The sequence below is a fragment of the Petromyzon marinus genome, chromosome 64 (assembly GCF_048934315.1).
Source record: "Petromyzon marinus isolate PM22_M1 ecotype Great Lakes invasive population chromosome 64, UKy_Petmar_22M1.pri1.0, whole genome shotgun sequence".
In the NCBI taxonomy this organism is placed as follows: Eukaryota; Metazoa; Chordata; class Hyperoartia; order Petromyzontiformes; family Petromyzontidae; genus Petromyzon; species Petromyzon marinus.
The window spans coordinates 11,935,374-11,953,555 of record NC_133730.1 but is presented as its reverse complement, the minus strand read 5'-3'; the positions used below and the strand labels follow the sequence as shown (position 1 = coordinate 11,953,555).

General features: G+C 42.9%; 1 protein-coding gene across 1 annotated transcript in view; it reads left to right on the top strand.

Moving 5' to 3' along the window:
* Positions 1-18,182, top strand: part of LOC142906373 (uncharacterized) — a 74,754-nt gene that overhangs the window by 49,001 nt on the left and 7,571 nt on the right. The window contains exon 2 of the mRNA XM_076054031.1: positions 12,388-12,538. Within this exon, the coding sequence (XP_075910146.1) occupies positions 12,388-12,538 (151 nt within the window). The remainder of the gene's footprint in view (positions 1-12,387; positions 12,539-18,182) is intronic.

Sequence of the window (18,182 nt, the reverse complement as noted above, 5' to 3'; positions counted from 1 at the left end):
CAGCTTAGTTTTTAGACGTCGGGGTATTGCATGTCAGGGATCACATCCTTCACAGATGGGATCAGATCACAAATGTTATGTACTGTGTTGAATCGAACCTGGATCTTGTGTTTGCTCATGATTTTGGAAATATTTTTGGTGACCCCTGCTATGTATGGCAAGGTGATGGTTTTTATTGGGTCCTCAGATGGTTCCTTCCCAATGGTTGGGGTGATAGCTTTTCGGATTGTGTAGTCTAAATATCCATTCATCTTGAGGCCTTGGTGTACGTGTTCCAGTTCACTGGCTAGGCGGTGATGGTCGGAAATACATCGAGCTCTATGGTGTAGAGTTATGTTGAGAGAATTCTTCTGGGATGGATGGTGGTGGGAGTCAGGTTTTGTTAGGCATTCATATGGGTGGCTTTCCTGTAGACATAGTGTACCATTGAGCCATCTGGTCTCTGTACGATTAAAACATCCAAGAATGTTAATTTGCCATCCTTTTCCATCTCCATCGTGAATCTGATCGCTGGGTGTATGGAATTGATGTGGTTGAAAAATTGGCCCAGATCTGGTAGGCCATGTGGCCAGATGACGAACGTGTCATCTATGTACCTCTTAGACAAAGCCGTAGGGTGGATGCCTGGATGGCATCTGTCTCAAAACATTTTTCCATGAAAACATTGGCTATAACTGGAGATAAGGGAGAACCAATTGGGGTAACTTCACCTTGTTTATAGAATGTTCCATTCCAGGTGAAGTAAGTGTTGGTGAGGCAGTGTCTAACCAGGGCCGGTACATCAGCATTCAATTCCAGTTTGGAGCAAATCTTCAATGATTGCAATGGTGTCAGGCACAGGAACTTTGGTAAACAACGATACTAGATCGAAACTGACAAGCAAATCACCTGGAAATGGTGAGATGTCCTTAAATAACGATACCAAGTGAGCTGATTTAAGTACAGCTGAGGTGGTCTTACCAGTGAATGGTTGTAAGGTCTGATACAGAAATGGGGCCAGTTTGCAGGTGGGTGAGTTAATGATGAAGACGATAGGATGAAGAGGTGTATCTTCTTTATGGATTTTTGGTAAGCCATAAAATCTGGGTGGTCTAACAGCAGAGGGTTTTAAGGAAAGCTGCTTGGTTGGTTCGATTAAAGATGTTGAATCAGTGATGATATTGTTGGTTTTTGTAACAAGGCAGTTGGTTGGATCTCTATTGATTTTGGTACAGCTACCATCATTCAGTAGATCCTGAATTTTGTTATTGTATGGTTTTTTTTCCATGATGACAGTGACATTGCCCTTGTCGGCTGAGAAGATGACGATGCCCTCTCTCTTTTTTAATTGAGAAAGCTCAAAGCGCACATACTTACTGATGTTGCTAATAGGTGTCTTAGCGTTTTTGATTAATATGTGTCTTAGCGTTAATTAAGGACATTTTTCGATTTGAAGCTTTCGTGACTGCAAGGATTCATCTTATTTGGTTCTTTCAGTAAAATCACGTAGAATGAGAATAAAATAATAAAATATAACAATTAAATTCTCACGACGTTTTGGCCACTACACAATTGGCCTTCTTCAGGTGAAGGAACAAAAAACTGTCGGGACGACAGAGCTCCAATGAACGCTGCTAAGATTCGTAGCGTCTTTTAAGCTGGTTGAGAGAAGAGAGGCACCTTGACAAAGGGGTGAACATATCAAACAGGAGAATTTATCATTGAAATAGCTGATGGATTTAGCTTGTGACTGGTCACAGAAATAGCTATGTTAAAGTCAAAGCCTACACATCCACAGAGGCACCTAGTACAAATCAAACGGGAGAATTTAGCATTGAATAGCTGAGGGATTAGCTTGTGACTGTCGGGACGACAGAGCTCCAATGAACGCTGCTAAGATTCGTAGCGTCTTTTAAGTTGGTTGAGAGAAGAGAGGCACCTTGACAAAGGGGTTAACATATCAAACAGGAGAATTTATCATTGAAATAGCTGACGGATTTAGCTTGTGACTGGTCACAAAAATAGATATGTTAAATTCAAAGCCTACACATCAACAGAGGCACCTAGTACAAATCAAACAAGAGATTTTAGCATTGAATAGCTGAGGGATTAGCTTGTGACTGGTCAACGAAATAGCTATGTTAAAGTCAAAGCCTACACATCCACCGAGGCACCTCGTACAAGGATGCAAAAAGGGGGATGCAACAACTCAAATATCATACAGTAAACCGATGTGAAAAAACCTGAGTCCAAATTACATCAATATAATAAATGTACTCAATATATTCTTCAATAAGCAAAGCTCATAACAGCAACTGGGTATGCACTACACTATATAATGAATACCATATAGTAAACAGATGAAAAAAAACTAAAATATAAACTACCTCAATGTTAACAATAAACTCTATATATTCTCCAATCAGCTGAGCTACCAACAATAAGTCGTTATATATCACGATGCTATATGGCGAAAAAATGGGTGGATTCTTACCCTCCACATCAGCACCACGGACAGCTACCAGCCCCGTTCAGACTGATGTGTCCATCCATGGTCGGAACAGAGGGAGGAGAGAAACAGCTGCGAGGCGCTGTTATAATCATGTTATAAACCATACCATTAACCGTGGTGTGAGAAGTATTAAGAGTCAATGCCAGTGAAAGAGCTGCCGTCTGAAGATCACCATAAAATTATTAATTAAGAACCGCAATGGTTTAAAACATCTTTCCAATGGTTACTAAGCCAGAATCCATCTTCTCGGTTGAAATTGTCTCTGTGCTTGTATATGTGGATAGCCTCATGAACGAATCTCTCATGGTAGCCGGTTGGCTTGCACAGAACCTCCGTCTTTGAGAAGTCAATGTCATGTGAGCCCACTGAATTATAACAGTGATCTGCCACGGCGGAGGAGTTCGTTCTAATGTGTTTCAAGTCTGCTTTATGTTCGCGGATGCGGTCCGAGATATGTCGTTTGGTTTCTCCAATGTAGCTACTACCACAGAGGCACTTTAGTTTGTAAACACCCGGGTACTGTATGTCTGGAAGAGCATCTTTTACAGATGGAACCAGATCACGGATTTTATGTACTGTGTTGAATCGGACCTGGATCTTGTGTTTATTCAGGATTTTGTAGATCGTTTTAGTGACCCCTGCAATGTAGGGTAAGGTGATGGTTTTGAGTGGCTCCACAAGAGGATCCTTCTTCATAACTGGAGTGATGGCTTTGCGGATTGTGTAGTCGGAGTAACCATTAGCCCTGAGAGCCTGGTGTACGTGTTTGAGTTCACTGGTAATGTGTTCCTGGTCGGAATGCATTGGGCTCCATGGTATAGAGTCTTGATGAGGGAGTTCTTCTGGGATGGATGGTGGTGGGAATCCGGTTTCAAGTAAGCATCTGTATGGGTAGCTTTCCTGTAGACAGAGTGGCTCATTGAACCGCCAGGTCTCCTTTTAATTAAGATATCCAAAAAGGGTAGCTTTCCATCTTTTTCCACCTCCATGGTAAATCTGATGGCTGGGTGTATGGAATTGATGTGGTTGAAGAATTGGCCCAGAGCTGGTAGGCCATGTGGCCAGATGACGAACGTGTCATCTATGTATCTCTTAGACAAAGCCGTAGGGTGGATGCCTGGATGGCATCCGTCTCAAAACATTTTTCCATGAAAACAGTGGCTACAACTGGAGATAAGGGCGAATCCATCGGGGTAGCTTCAACTTGTTTGTACAATGTTCCATTCCAGGTGAAGTAAGTGTTGGTGAGGCAGTGTCTAACCAGGGCCGGTACATCAGCATTCAATCCTTGTTGGACCACATCTTCAATGATTGTAATGGTGTCAGGCACAGGAACTTTGGTAAACAACGATACTAGATCGAAAGTGACAAGCAAATCACCTGGAGATAGTGAGATGTCCTTAATTAACGATACCAAGTGAGCTGATTTAAGTACAGCTGAGGTGGTCTTACCAGTGAATGGTTGTAAGGTCTCAGACAGAAATCGGGCCAGTTTGTGGGTGGGTGAGTTAATGATGAAGATGATAGAACGAAGTGGTGTATCTTCTTTATGGATTTTTGGTAAGCCATAAAATCTGTGTGGTCTAGCAGCAGAGGGTTTTAAGGAAAGCCGCTTGGTTGGTTCGATTAAAGATGTTGAATCAGTGATGATATTGTTGGTTTTTGTAACAAGGCGGTTGGTGGGATCTCTATTGACTTTGGTATAGCTACAATCATTCAGTAGGTCCTGAATTTTGTTATTGTATGTGTTTTTTTTTCCATGATGACAGTGACATTGCCCTTGTCGGCTGAGAGGATGACGATGTCCTCTCTTTTTTTTAATTGAGGAAGCTCAAAGCGCTCATCCTTACTGATGTTGCTAATAGGTGTTTTAGCGTTTTTGATTAATGTGTCTTAGCGTTAATTAAGGACATCTCATGCTTCCATGTTGATGTGCTTCACAGTGAGGCTCGCTTCAGCTGTTAGCGCTGCTCCCTGCTCTTCCGATGTTCTGCCAGTGCAGCTACAGGAGCTGCTTTTATAGCCCTGGCAGTAGCTACGAGCAGATGCCAGGGGCAGCCAGAAGAATCCAGAATGACGCAGCTGCTCCCAAGAGCGTGACTCGTGTCTCGGGCTGCAGTCTGTGAGCAGTTTACTGCCATGGAATTCGCTCTGCACTGATAATTCACTATGTAACACGATTTTTGTTCCTGGGTAGTAAGTGTTATTTTCTAATTGCTTATGCCTCAAAACTATATAAAATGGGTATTATTATTCCCCATAAACTTTGCTTTTGTGACCAGGACTTTACGTGAAGGAATGACACAAATGCACACCACGTTTTCTCATTGACAATATGTACATTTCAAAATATCACTGTCCTGGTGTACTATAGTGTATTAAAGTTGTGTCTTGCCTGCTTGTTTCCAATGGAAATATCATTTTTAGTTTAGAGAAGGCGTCACACAGCTGAACCCCAGGTATGAGTCACTGCTATTTGCTGTGGATGAGGGAAGCCCTGGGAGCAGCTGCGTCATTCTGGACGCTTCTGGCTCCCCCTGGCATCTGCTCATAGCTACTGCCAGGGCTATAAAAGCAGCTCCTGTAGCTGCACTGGCAGAACATCGGCGGAGGAGGGAGCAGCGCTCACAACTGAAGCGAGCCTCACTGTGAAGCACATCAACAAGCATGGCCCTCAGTGTTTACTTCCCTGCGATGCACGTGATGGAGAGGAGCGTCTGGCCAGGCTGGCCGGTCTGGAACCCCCGCGGTCAAAGTATTTTCCAGCAGCTGCAGCGAGACATGAGGAGCGAGATCGAGAGGATGGAGAGAATCTTCCGTGGAGTCGATCAGCTCAGCAGCCACACGCGGGCTCCGGGCAGCCTCGGAGATGCACTGCTGCAGCAGCCGGCCGTGAGCAGTGGGTTCCAGATTAAGATCCACAGGAGCAGGGAGGCGGGTTTGTCGCGTCCCTGGACGTGCAGGACTTCTCCCCACAGGACCTGGCCGTGAAGGTGTCTGGAGACAAGCTGGCGGTGGCCGGACGGCGCAAGGTGAAGAGCGGAGAAGTCAGCATCGGCAGCTACAGTCACAGCTGCCAGGAGTTCCACAGGGAGACGCAGCTGCCCAGGGACGTGGACCCGCAGAGCGTGAGCTGCTGCTTGACTGAAGATGGGAAGCTGAAGTTCAAGGCTCAGCGCCGCGCCCTCCCTGCAGCGGCCGAGAGGGTGGTGGTCATTGAGCAGCCAGCAACAGCGACTCCTGGCACGGCCTCTCAGTCCACTGGCACCACTCACGCTTAGAGTGGCGCCTGGAGCATCCATTCCAGCAACCTGCTTCATTGATGTTTTAATTGCATGGATATTTTGTTAAATCAGTTTTTTTCTATTCACGATATGTTCAGTAATATTTACGTGTTTCAGCGTTCACATTCAACTTCACTGGATTAAGTGTATCGCTGTAAAGGATTGTCAAATCGTATCGCATCGTTTTAATTTGCCATTACACGTTCATATATTCTAATAAGATAATGATAAATGTTATATTCAAGTATTTTTCATCATTACACATGACTATTTTCTACAGTCTAATTTTCGAACTACTATAATACTATACTGTTTGTGTGAATGGTAATGATTTTTGTAATAAAATGCCTTTCAATTTCCTGCAACATTTGCAACTGTTCTTTTTTCTACATTGTGTTTGTTTCATCGTTACTGTGGATCAGAGTTCTGGAGACAGAATTCCCCAAAACTAAGACAACCGGTAACGCGGCCTCATTGCTCCCTGACCATGACAACTCCCAAGGTGCCAGGCTCACGCCGTCGGCCCTGCCGAGTCACTCCGCACTCAGAATCTGGGATTGGCTTGCAATGATCTAAGATCAATCTTACCACTTCACATTTCACTTGTATCATCCTTCAATTGGTAGTAAATCCTTCGCTAAGGAATTGGTCCTCAAATCGTGGGGACAAGCGTACCACGGAAAGATTAGTTGCCATTTAATGTTTGCGACACAGAGAATGTAAATAGTTACATGACCACCTCGCTGCTGTAGCAGTGTAAGTCATGCTGCTATTAATATATTCTATGTCTCGAGTTTCCTGGCTGGCTGCTGGCTGTGCTTCTCTCCATCCCAACAATAACTCCGTTGTTAGTGGGTGCAGGAGACAATAGGGACACCAACAAGGTGGGAATAACCAGAACAGTATTTGAAGACTGACACGGTTCATTTAAAATTGCACTTTCAATGTATGCGCCAATTAACGTCATTCTTTTTGACAAAATAACTTGTTTTATCCTAGAGAATTAGAAACTAAACCTGAAGACATTAAACTAGTACAATTAAAATGTACGATTAATTGTAAAGTTAGCAAAATAAATAAATGATCTAATTCATATACTATATTCTTGGTTCTTTCGGTAAAGTCACGTAGAAGGGAAACAATAAAATAATAAAGATAATCCCTCAGCTATTTGCACAAACCAATCCCTTAGCTATTTCAATGCTAAATTACTAGTTGCCTCTGTGGATGTGTAGGTTTTGACTTTAACATAGCCATTCCTGTGACCAGTCACAAGCTAATCCCTTAGCTATTTCAATGCTAAATTACTAGTTGCCTCTGTGGATGTGTAGGTTTTGACTTTAACATAGCCAATTCCGTGACCAGTCACAAGCTAATCCCTCAGCTATTGATATGTAAACCCCTTTGTCAAGGTGCTTCACTTATCCCAACCAGCTTAAAAGTCTCTACGAATCTTAACATCGTTAATTGAAGCTCTGTCGTCCCGACAGTTACCTTTCACCTAAAGACGGCCGCTTGCGTTGTGGCCAAAACGTCGTGAGAATTTTATCGTGTCATTTTATTATTTTATTCTCATTCTACGTGACTTTACCGAAAGAACCAAAGAAAATAAAATAATAAAGATATAAAACAATAAAATTATCCAAATCAAAATTCATATACTGTTGATTTATTCACTCCATATCCGCAGTGGACACTGCCGGTTGTGTTCCTTCCTTAGCTCCCATTCCCACGTTAGTCTCGACCACCGGCCGTCATCACTTCAAGTTGTGTGTCCTGCCTCACCCCACCTTTCTAAACTAAAATTACGTCCTTAATTTGCATATGAAGTCCAATTGACGTGTCCGTCTTCCAGTATCAGTGGTGTTCTTAGGATGCGCATCATCTCTACGCTTCCTTGTGCATTTCTAAACATTGGTTATATTTTCTGTTTGTGATGCATCTGTTTGAAAAAAACGTTCTGCTTAAGGCATATGGCTCAGTTACGTTTCATTATTAAGTTAAGATAATAATAAGCACTTTGCTCTGCCCTGATACGCCTCTCTTAATCATTTTCATCCCTCTTCCCCTTCAACAACCGCCCTACGTGCAAATGCACTTCTGTGTTTTCAAGGCTGTGTCCCTGTTCTTTTTGCGTTCAGTTTGTCATTCCCCCGCACCTCCATTAAAGCATGGTTGGCAGCGTACGGTGCGAAAGAAGTTCACCATGCAAACATACGCTGCGTTGAAAAATGATTCTACTGATAGCAGACCAAACCTGGACAGATTTCTCAATACGAGTGCAATATCGAGGGTACAGATCAATACGACCTGAACACAGATGCTATTTCTCGGACGGTTGGCAACTCTAGCCATGCCCATACAAACATACACAACATCTTGACCATGAATCGCCTATGCGGCAGATTAAATGTCAAGCATTTTACATTGAATTCCGATCTACTTTTGTTCGTTTTGATTGATTTTGGAGCAGTTTCAAGTAAGTATTTTTTATACAATTATTGTATTGTCATTTACTGTATAATTATGATAATAGCCCAAGCACTGAGACATTGCCCAGGGTTGGTCTACAATCGAAAAGGTGGCAACCCCATAGCACACCCTCATGTGTTCCAGTGTTAACACATCGTATGTTTGTATCTTGAAATTCTTTCGCACCATACGTAGCCCACCGTGCTAATCGGAGGTATGAGATAAGGACAAGGAACTAAACACAATAAGCAATTACTTAAGAAGAGTTTCAATTGAGTATGGGATGATTGCGAGTGCTGTCAATATGGCGGTGTTGACAACAAGCATCCACTTGAAACGAACGCGCTTCCGAAAATCTGCGATTTTATCATTTCATGCCGATACGTGGAGATGAGCGGGTTCACCGCGGGTCTTAAACAGCCCTTCCCCAGCCAACATGCACTGGGGGAAATTCCATCAATATTCTCATTAATAATCTGCTTTGGAAGACGAAGAAGAAAAAAGCTAATCCTGCAGGCATCGCGGATAATAAGATTAGAATATTACTTCGCCCCACATCACGGCGGATACGCACGAATGTTGAACGTCTTTGGGGCCGTCCATAAATGACGTCACGCACCTGGGGGGGGGGGCGATCAGACATTTGTGACGATGTGTGACGAGGGGGGGGGTGAGAAATGTGACGTCACATCAAAATGCGCAACTTTAAGTAAATATAGACGACACGTTCTACTTAATTAAATATACTTTTTTATAAATGTTTTCTCCTACAACATCAGAGTGCAGCGCCACATTAAATACGCACAACAATGACAATAGTTTAAAGCGATTTGAAGCATGTTTTATTTGGTGGGAGGGGGGCCAGAGCTTTGTGACGTCATATTTGAGGGGGGGGTCTGACTTTTTGTGAAGCCGTGTGACAATGGGGGGGTGGGGTCAAAAATCGTCAGAAGTTGCGTGACGTCATTTATGGACGGCCCCTTTGGCACCGTGCGTCGCCGAATCATTGCTCATCGGAGTGTCAGCTGTATGACAACGCGACGTGGCACGCAGTGCCAACGCACACCTGTCACCCCCTAACCATTGCCTCTCTTATTACAGACCAATTCAGACCTTATTGGTCACCCCGTGCCCCTTACAAATCTCAACGTTCATCCTACAAAATCCCATCACAAGGGGAGAAACACAAAACATTGTTTTGCCCGTTTTGAAACGGCTCTAGTAAGCCGTATGGACCTGAGAACTCAATCTCCCTGTACACCAATACGGGGTAACCCCGTACGGGTTGACACGGCATGCCAACGTGATACTGAATCGCGCCTTCGGCTCTAAGAGATTCGTTTGTGACTGAACTGGAGATTAATGAATGATAAACCAGCCACGGCTTCCCTCGCTGTACGCGGGTTCGGTTTGTTGCGCTATTTCACGCTGTGGGGGCCGTCCATAAATGACGTCACGCGATTTTAGACGATTTTTGACCCCCCCTCCCATCGTCACGCGGCGTCACAAAGAGTCAGAGCCCCCCCTCAAATATGACGGTACAAAGCTGTGCCCCCCCCCAAAATAAAGCATGCTTCATATCGCTTTAAACTATTGTCATCGTGGTGCTTATTTAATGTGGCGCTGCACTCTGATGTTGTAGGAGAAAATATTTATTAAAAAGTCTATTTAATTACGTAGAACGTGTTGTCTATAGTTATTTAAAGTTGCGCATTTTGATGTGACGTCACATTTCTCAACCCCCCCCCCCCCTCATTTATGGACGGCCCCAGTACAATGCGGCTACCTCTGACCCAAAAGTCGCTCTCTGGAGCTGCTGTGCACGTGTGTGGTGGGGGGAGCGGTGGGCTACGTACGGTGCGAAAGAATTTCAAGATACAAACATACGATGTGTTAACACTGGAACACATGAGGGTGTGCTATGGGGTTGCAACCTTTTCGATTGTAGACCAACCCTGGGCAATGTCTCAGTGCTTGGTCTATTATCACAATTATACAGTAAATGGCAATACAATAATTCTATTAAAAATACTTACTTGAAACTGCGCCAAAATAAATCAAAACGAACAAAAGTAGATCGAAATTCAATGTATAATGCTTGACATTTAATCTGCCGCATAGGCGATTCATGGTCAAGATGTTGTGTATGTTTGCATGGGCATGGCTAGAGTTGCCACCCGTCCATGAATTAGCATCTGTGTTCAGTTGGTATTGATCTGTACCCTCGATATTGCACTCGTATTGAGAACTCTGTCCAGGATTGGTCTGCAGTCAGTAGAATCATTTTTCAACGCAGCGTATGTTTGCATGGTGAACTTCTTTCGCACCGTACGCAGCCAACCATGCTTTACTGGAGGTGCGGGGGAATAACAAACTGAACGCAAAAAGAACAGGGACACAGCCTTGAAAACACAGAAGTGCATCTACACGTAGGGCGGTTGTTGAAGGGGAAGACGGATGAAAATGATTAAGAGAGGTGTATCAGGGCAGAACAAAGTGCTTATTGTTATCTTAACTTAATAATGAAACGTAACTGAGGCATATGCCTTAAGCAGAACGTTTTTTTTCAAACAGATGCATCACAAACGGAAAATAGAACCAATGTTTAGAAATGCACAAGGAAGCGTAGAGATGATGCACATCCTAAGAATTACACTGATACTGGAAGACGGACAAGTCAATTGGACTTCATATGACTTCATATAATTAAGGACGTAATTTTAGTTTAGAAAGGTGGGGTGAGGCAGGACACACAACTTGAAGTGATGACGGCCGGTGGTCGAGACTAACGTGGGAATGGGAGCTAAGGAAGGAACACAATCGGCAGTGTCCACTGCGGAGATGGAGTGAATAAATCAACAGTATATGAATTTTGATTTGGGGAATTTTATTGTTTTATATCTTTATTATTTTATTTTCTTTGGTTCTTTCGGTAAAGTCACGTAGAATGAGAATAAAATAATAAAAAAACACAATAAAATTCTCACGACGTTTTGGCCACAACGCAAGCGGCCGTCTTTAGGTGAAAGGTACAGTACTGTCGGGACGACAGAGCTTCAATTAACGATGTTAAGATTCGTAGCGACTTTTAAGCTGGTTGGGAGAAGTAAGGCACCTTGACAAAGGGGTTTACATATCAATAGCTGAGGGATTAGCTTGTGACTGGTCACGGAATTGGCTATGTTAAAGTCAAAACCGACACATCCACAGAGGCAACTAGTAATTTAGCATTGAAATAGCTAAGGGATTAGCTTGTGACTGGTCACAGGAATGGCTATGTTAAAGTCAAAACCTACACATCCACAGAGGCAACTAGTAATTTAGCATTGAAATAGCTAAGGGATTAACTTGTGCAAATAGCTGAGGGATTAGCTTGTGACTGGTCACGGAAATGGCTATGTTAAAGTAAAAACCTACACATCCACGGAGGCAACTAGTAATTTAGCATTGAAATAGCTAAGGGATTAGCTTGTGACTGGTCACAGAAATATATGTTAAAGTAAGGCCTACACATCCACAGAGCTTCAATGAACGCTGTTAAGATTCGTAGCGACTTTTAAGCTGGTTGGGAGAAGTGAGGAGTGAGGCTCCCTCCTCTGCCGATGTTCTGTCTCAGATGTGAATAATTAGTATTGTATTACAATTCTATAAACAATACAGTGTTGTAGTGCATCACGTGTTGATGTTCCATTGCACAGCCACGTTCCAAATGCTATAATGACGTAAGAGCCGTGGAAACCTCTGACGTCACGGTGACGTCATGGCCCGGTGACGTCACGGCAGAGGTCAGAGTGGAGTCGGCTCCTGGAGAGGCAACCACCTCGCCCCACGCTGCTCCTCCACTTCGAGTTCTTCAGAGACCTTCGCCACCACCACCACCACCATGGCGATCTTCACGGCTGTCCTCACTGTGGTTCTGCTGCTCACGCAGCCGATGGTGGAGCTCCTCGGAGGATCTCGGCGTGGGGGTTCGGACATTAACGGCTCCAACACCACCACGATCAACTACTCGGGACTCGTGAAGAACGTCTCTGCATCAGCAGGGGTCGCCACCTGGGGACCGATGTTCAGTAGCCACAGTGAGGACATTGTGGACAGCGTGCTCCCTGCCCTCCTGCAGGCTATGGGTGAGCTGAGCAGCAGCTGCCAGGCCATAGTGGACAGCGCGCTCCCTGCTCTGCTCCACGCTGTAGGTCAGCTGTACAGCGGCTGCAAGGAGGCCATCAGCTCCACCATGCTGCTGAACACCCTGCACATCGCCGTGCATCTCTGGCGTTTCATACGTCGCCAAGTGAGTGAGCAACATCCATCATCATCACCACCATCAGCCATGGTCAATCCACTAGTGGGTAGAGACCTCCACGAGCCGTCGCCACCTCCCACGATGCCGCTGTGCAGTAATCCACCCAGCACCTGCACGTGGAGCGATTTCATTGCTTCATCTCCCCACTGGGCACCCTCTCGGATGACCCCCTCGCAGCCCGTCGGCATCACTCACCCCCTTCACACCTCCACCGATCCCCCTCAACTCCACTCACGGTGTCTTCAACAGCCTGGTTGGGCACTGGAACAGTATCCCGGACAGTGCCGGATTAAGCTCGTGCGGGTCCTGTAGCTTATATTATAAAGGTGCCCAGAATAAATGAAAAAAACACAATTATAAAGCACGAAGTTTTTAACTTGCATAGTAAAGTAATTGTAATTTTACTATAGTAATAGAGCAAGTACAGAATCACTGAACGGGGATTTATAGGGTGAGATCATTTAGCGCGGGGCGCTTGAAAGTGCGGGGCCCACAGCTAATGATTATTTTGTTCCGAGGATAATCCGGCACTGATCACGGATTGAGTATGAGGAGCAGTGATGAGATTTAAAGTATTTTTTAACATGTTATTAAAATGTTATGTTTAATAGAAAATATAATGTTGTTTGTCTCTTAGCTGTGATTCGTAAAAACACTGTTGTTACTCAATGGTCTTTCGGTAAAGTCACGTAGAAAAAAATAAACAAAATAATAGAATACGACGTTTCGATTGCAACTCAAGCAGTCGTCATCAGGTGAAACTAAAGTTGAGAGAGAGAGACCAAACACAGACAGGGAGACACAAAGATCCCCCGTATAGCCTGAACAGACTGTAGGGGCAAGTGCTGTTAGCGAGCACCTGTGAAGGCCGGAACAGTACACGAGGGGGTGGGTGGCCAGCACCACGCCCGACCGCCTTTGTCTCCCTAGTGGCGATGTTTACACACCGCACCAGGTACTCATTTGAGGCTGAGTCGACCTAGGGGAGGCCCGGGACCGGTTCAGATAATCGTCACTGGTGTTGGCCGTGAGCGGGAATCGAACCCGGGTCGCCAGGTTCATAGCGCAGCGTAGCGCTAACAGCTGCACCACCGCTCCCCACACACAGGGAGACACACAAGCAGAGAAGGACGGTGATCAACCAGGCAAAGTATTATTTGTTGTGTTGGCCGACTCAATGAGTTGCATTACATTTCTAAGTTTGCTGAGTTTGATCCTCTTTCTATCAGCTTGTACCCTCTGTAAATTTCACCCCCACTATCTCGCCCGTTACGGCAGCCCCTCCGCTCCCACTCCCCCTCGGAGTAGCCGAGGGATTAGCCGGGGTATGCTTGCTCTGCGATCTTACATTTACTTGCAAATCCCACCACAAACGTATATAGTGTAACCTTTGGTTGCAGTAGCTCTCTCGCTACATTTCTTCCTGTCTCAGCAGTCCGCCTGCTGTATTATTTCACCTGAAGACGATTGCTTGTGTTGTGACCACGTGTATACTGTTTACTACAGTACTATGGTGTTGTGACCACGTGTATACTGTTTAATATAGTACTATAGTGTTGTGACCACGTGTATACTGTTTACTATAGTACTATAGTGTTTTGACCACGTGTATACTGTTTACTATAGTACTATAGTGTTGGGACCACGTGTATACTGTTTACTACAGTACTATAGTATTGTGACCACGTGTATACTGTTTACTATAGTACTATAGTGTTGGGACCACGTGTATACTGTTTACTACAGTACTATAGTGTTGTGACCACGTCTATACTGTTTACTACAGTACTATAGTGTTGTGACCACGTGCATACTGTTTACTATAGTACTGTAGTGGTGTGACCACGTGTATACTGTATACTACAGTACTATAGTGTTGTGACCACGTGTATACTGTTTACTATAGTACTATAGTGTTGGGACCACGTGTATACTGTTTACTACAGTACTATAGTGTTGTGACCACGTGTATACTGTTTACTATAGTACTATAGTGTTGTGACCATGTGTATACTGTTTACTATAGTACTATAGTGTTGTGACCACGTGTATACTGTTTACTACAGTACTATAGTGTTGTGACCACGTGCATACTATTTACTATAGTACTGTAGTGTTGTGACCACGTGTATACTGTATACTACAGTACTATAGTGTTGTGACCACGTGTATACTGTTTACTATAGTACTATAGTGTTGGGACCACGTGTATACTGTTTACTACAGTACTATAGTGTTGTGACCACGTGTATACTGTTTCCTATAGTACTATAGTGTTGTGACCATGTGTATACTGTTTACTATAGTACTATAGTGTTGTGACCACGTCTATACTGTTTACTACAGTACTATAGTGTTGTGACCACGTGCATACTGTTTACTATAGTACTGTAGTGTTGTGACCACGTGTATACTGTATACTACAGTACTATAGTGTTGTGACCACGTGTATACTGTTTACTATAGTACTATAGTGTTGGGACCACGTGTATACTGTTTACTACAGTACTATAGTGTTGTGACCACGTGCATACTGTTTACTACAGTACTATAGTGTTGAGACCAAGTGTATACTGTTTACTATAGTACTGTAGAGTTGTGACCACGTGTATACTGTTTACTATAGTACTATAGTGTTGGGACCACGTGTATACTGTTTACTACAGTACTATAGTGTTGTGACCACGTGTATACTGTTTACTATAGTACTATAGTGTTGGGACCACGTGTATACTGTTTACTATAGTACTATAGTTTTGTTGACCACGTCTATACTGTTTACTATAGTACTATAGTGTTGTGACCACGTGTATACTGTTTACTATAGTACTATAATGTTGTGACCACGTGTATACTGTTTACTACAGTTCTATAGTGGTGTGACCACGTGTGTACTGTTTACTATAGTACTATAGTGTTGTGACCACGTGTACACTGTTTGCTACAGTACTATAGTGTTGTGACCACGTGTGTAATGTTTACCACAGTACTATAGTGTTGTGATCACGTGTGTAATGTTTACTACAGTACTATCGTGTTGTGACCACGTGTATACTGTTTACTACAGTACTATAGTGTTGTGACCACGTGTATACTGTTTACTATAGTACTATAGTGTGACCACGTGTATACTGTTTACTACAGTACTATAGTGTTGTGACCACGTGTATACTGTTTACTACAGTACTATAGTGTTGTGACCACGTCTATACTGTTTACTACAGTACTATAGTGTTGTGACCACGTGTATACTGTTTACTACAGTACTATAGTGTTGTGACCACGTGTATACTGTTTACTACAGTACTATAGTGTTGTGACCACGTCTATACTGTTTACTACAGTACTATAGTGTTGTGACCACGTGTATACTGTTTACTATAGTACTATAGTGTTGTGACCACGTGTATATTGTTTACTACAGTACTATAGTGTTGTGACCACGTGTATACTGTTTACTATAGTACTATAGTGTTGTGACCACGTGTTTACTGTTTACTATAGTACTATAGTGTTGTGACCACGTGTACACTGTTTACTACAGTACTATAGTGTTGTGACCACGTGTGTAATGTTTACTACATTACTATAGTGTTGGGACCACGTGTATACTGTTTACTACAGTACTATAGTGTTGTGACCACGTGTATACTGTTTCCTATAGTACTATAGTGTTGTGACCATGTGTATACTGTTTACTATAGTACTATAGTGTTGTGACCACGTGTATACTGTTTACTACAGTACTATAGTGTTGTGACCACGTGTATACTGTTTACTATAGTACTATAGTGTTGTGACCATGTGTATACTGTTTACTATAGTACTATAGTGTTGTGACCACGTCTATACTGTTTACTACAGTACTATAGTGTTGTGACCACGTGCATACTGTTTACTATAGTACTGTAGTGTTGTGACCACGTGTATACTGTATACTGCAGTACTATAGTGTTGTGACCACGTGTATACTGTTTACTATAGTACTGTAGAGTTGTGACCACGTGTATACTGTTTACTATAGTACTATAGTGTTGGGACCACGTGTATACTGTTTACTACAGTACTATAGTGTTGTGACCACGTGTATACTGTTTACTATAGTACTATAGTGTTGGGACCACGTGTATACTGTTTACTATAGTACTATAGTTTTGTTGACCACGTCTATACTGTTTACTATAGTACTATAGTGTTGTGACCACGTGTATACTGTTTACTATAGTACTATAATGTTGTGACCACGTGTATACTGTTTACTACAGTTCTATAGTGGTGTGACCACGTGTGTACTGTTTACTATAGTACTATAGTGTTGTGACCACGTGTACACTGTTTGCTACAGTACTATAGTGTTGTGACCACGTGTGTAATGTTTACCACAGTACTATAGTGTTGTGATCACGTGTGTAATGTTTACTACAGTACTATAGTGTTGTGACCACGTGTATACTGTTTACTACAGTACTATAGTGTTGTGACCACGTGTATACTGTTTACTATAGTACTATAGTGTGACCACGTGTATACTGTTTACTACAGTACTATAGTGTTGTGACCACGTGTATACTGTTTACTACAGTACTATAGTGTTGTGACCACGTCTATACTGTTTACTACAGTACTATAGTGTTGTGACCACGTGCATACTGTTTACTACAGTACTATAGTGTTGAGACCAAGTGTATACTGTTTACTATAGTACTGTAGAGTTGTGACCACGTGTATACTGTTTACTATAGTACTATAGTGTTGGGACCACGTGTATACTGTTTACTACAGTACTATAGTGTTGTGACCACGTGTATACTGTTTACTATAGTACTATAGTGTTGGGACCACGTGTATACTGTTTACTATAGTACTATAGTTTTGTTGACCACGTCTATACTGTTTACTATAGTACTATAGTGTTGTGACCACGTGTATACTGTTTACTATAGTACTATAATGTTGTGACCACGTGTATACTGTTTACTACAGTTCTATAGTGGTGTGACCACGTGTGTACTGTTTACTATAGTACTATAGTGTTGTGACCACGTGTACACTGTTTGCTACAGTACTATAGTGTTGTGACCACGTGTGTAATGTTTACCACAGTACTATAGTGTTGTGATCACGTGTGTAATGTTTACTACAGTACTATAGTGTTGTGACCACGTGTATACTGTTTACTACAGTACTATAGTGTTGTGACCACGTGTATACTGTTTACTATAGTACTATAGTGTGACCACGTGTATACTGTTTACTACAGTACTATAGTGTTGTGACCACGTGTATACTGTTTACTACAGTACTATAGTGTTGTGACCACGTCTATACTGTTTACTACAGTACTATAGTGTTGTGACCACGTGTATACTGTTTACTACAGTACTATAGTGTTGTGACCACGTGTATACTGTTTACTACAGTACTATAGTGTTGTGACCACGTCTATACTGTTTACTACAGTACTATAGTGTTGTGACCACGTGTATACTGTTTACTATAGTACTATAGTGTTGTGACCACGTGTATATTGTTTACTACAGTACTATAGTGTTGTGACCACGTGTATACTGTTTACTATAGTACTATAGTGTTGTGACCACGTGTTTACTGTTTACTATAGTACTATAGTGTT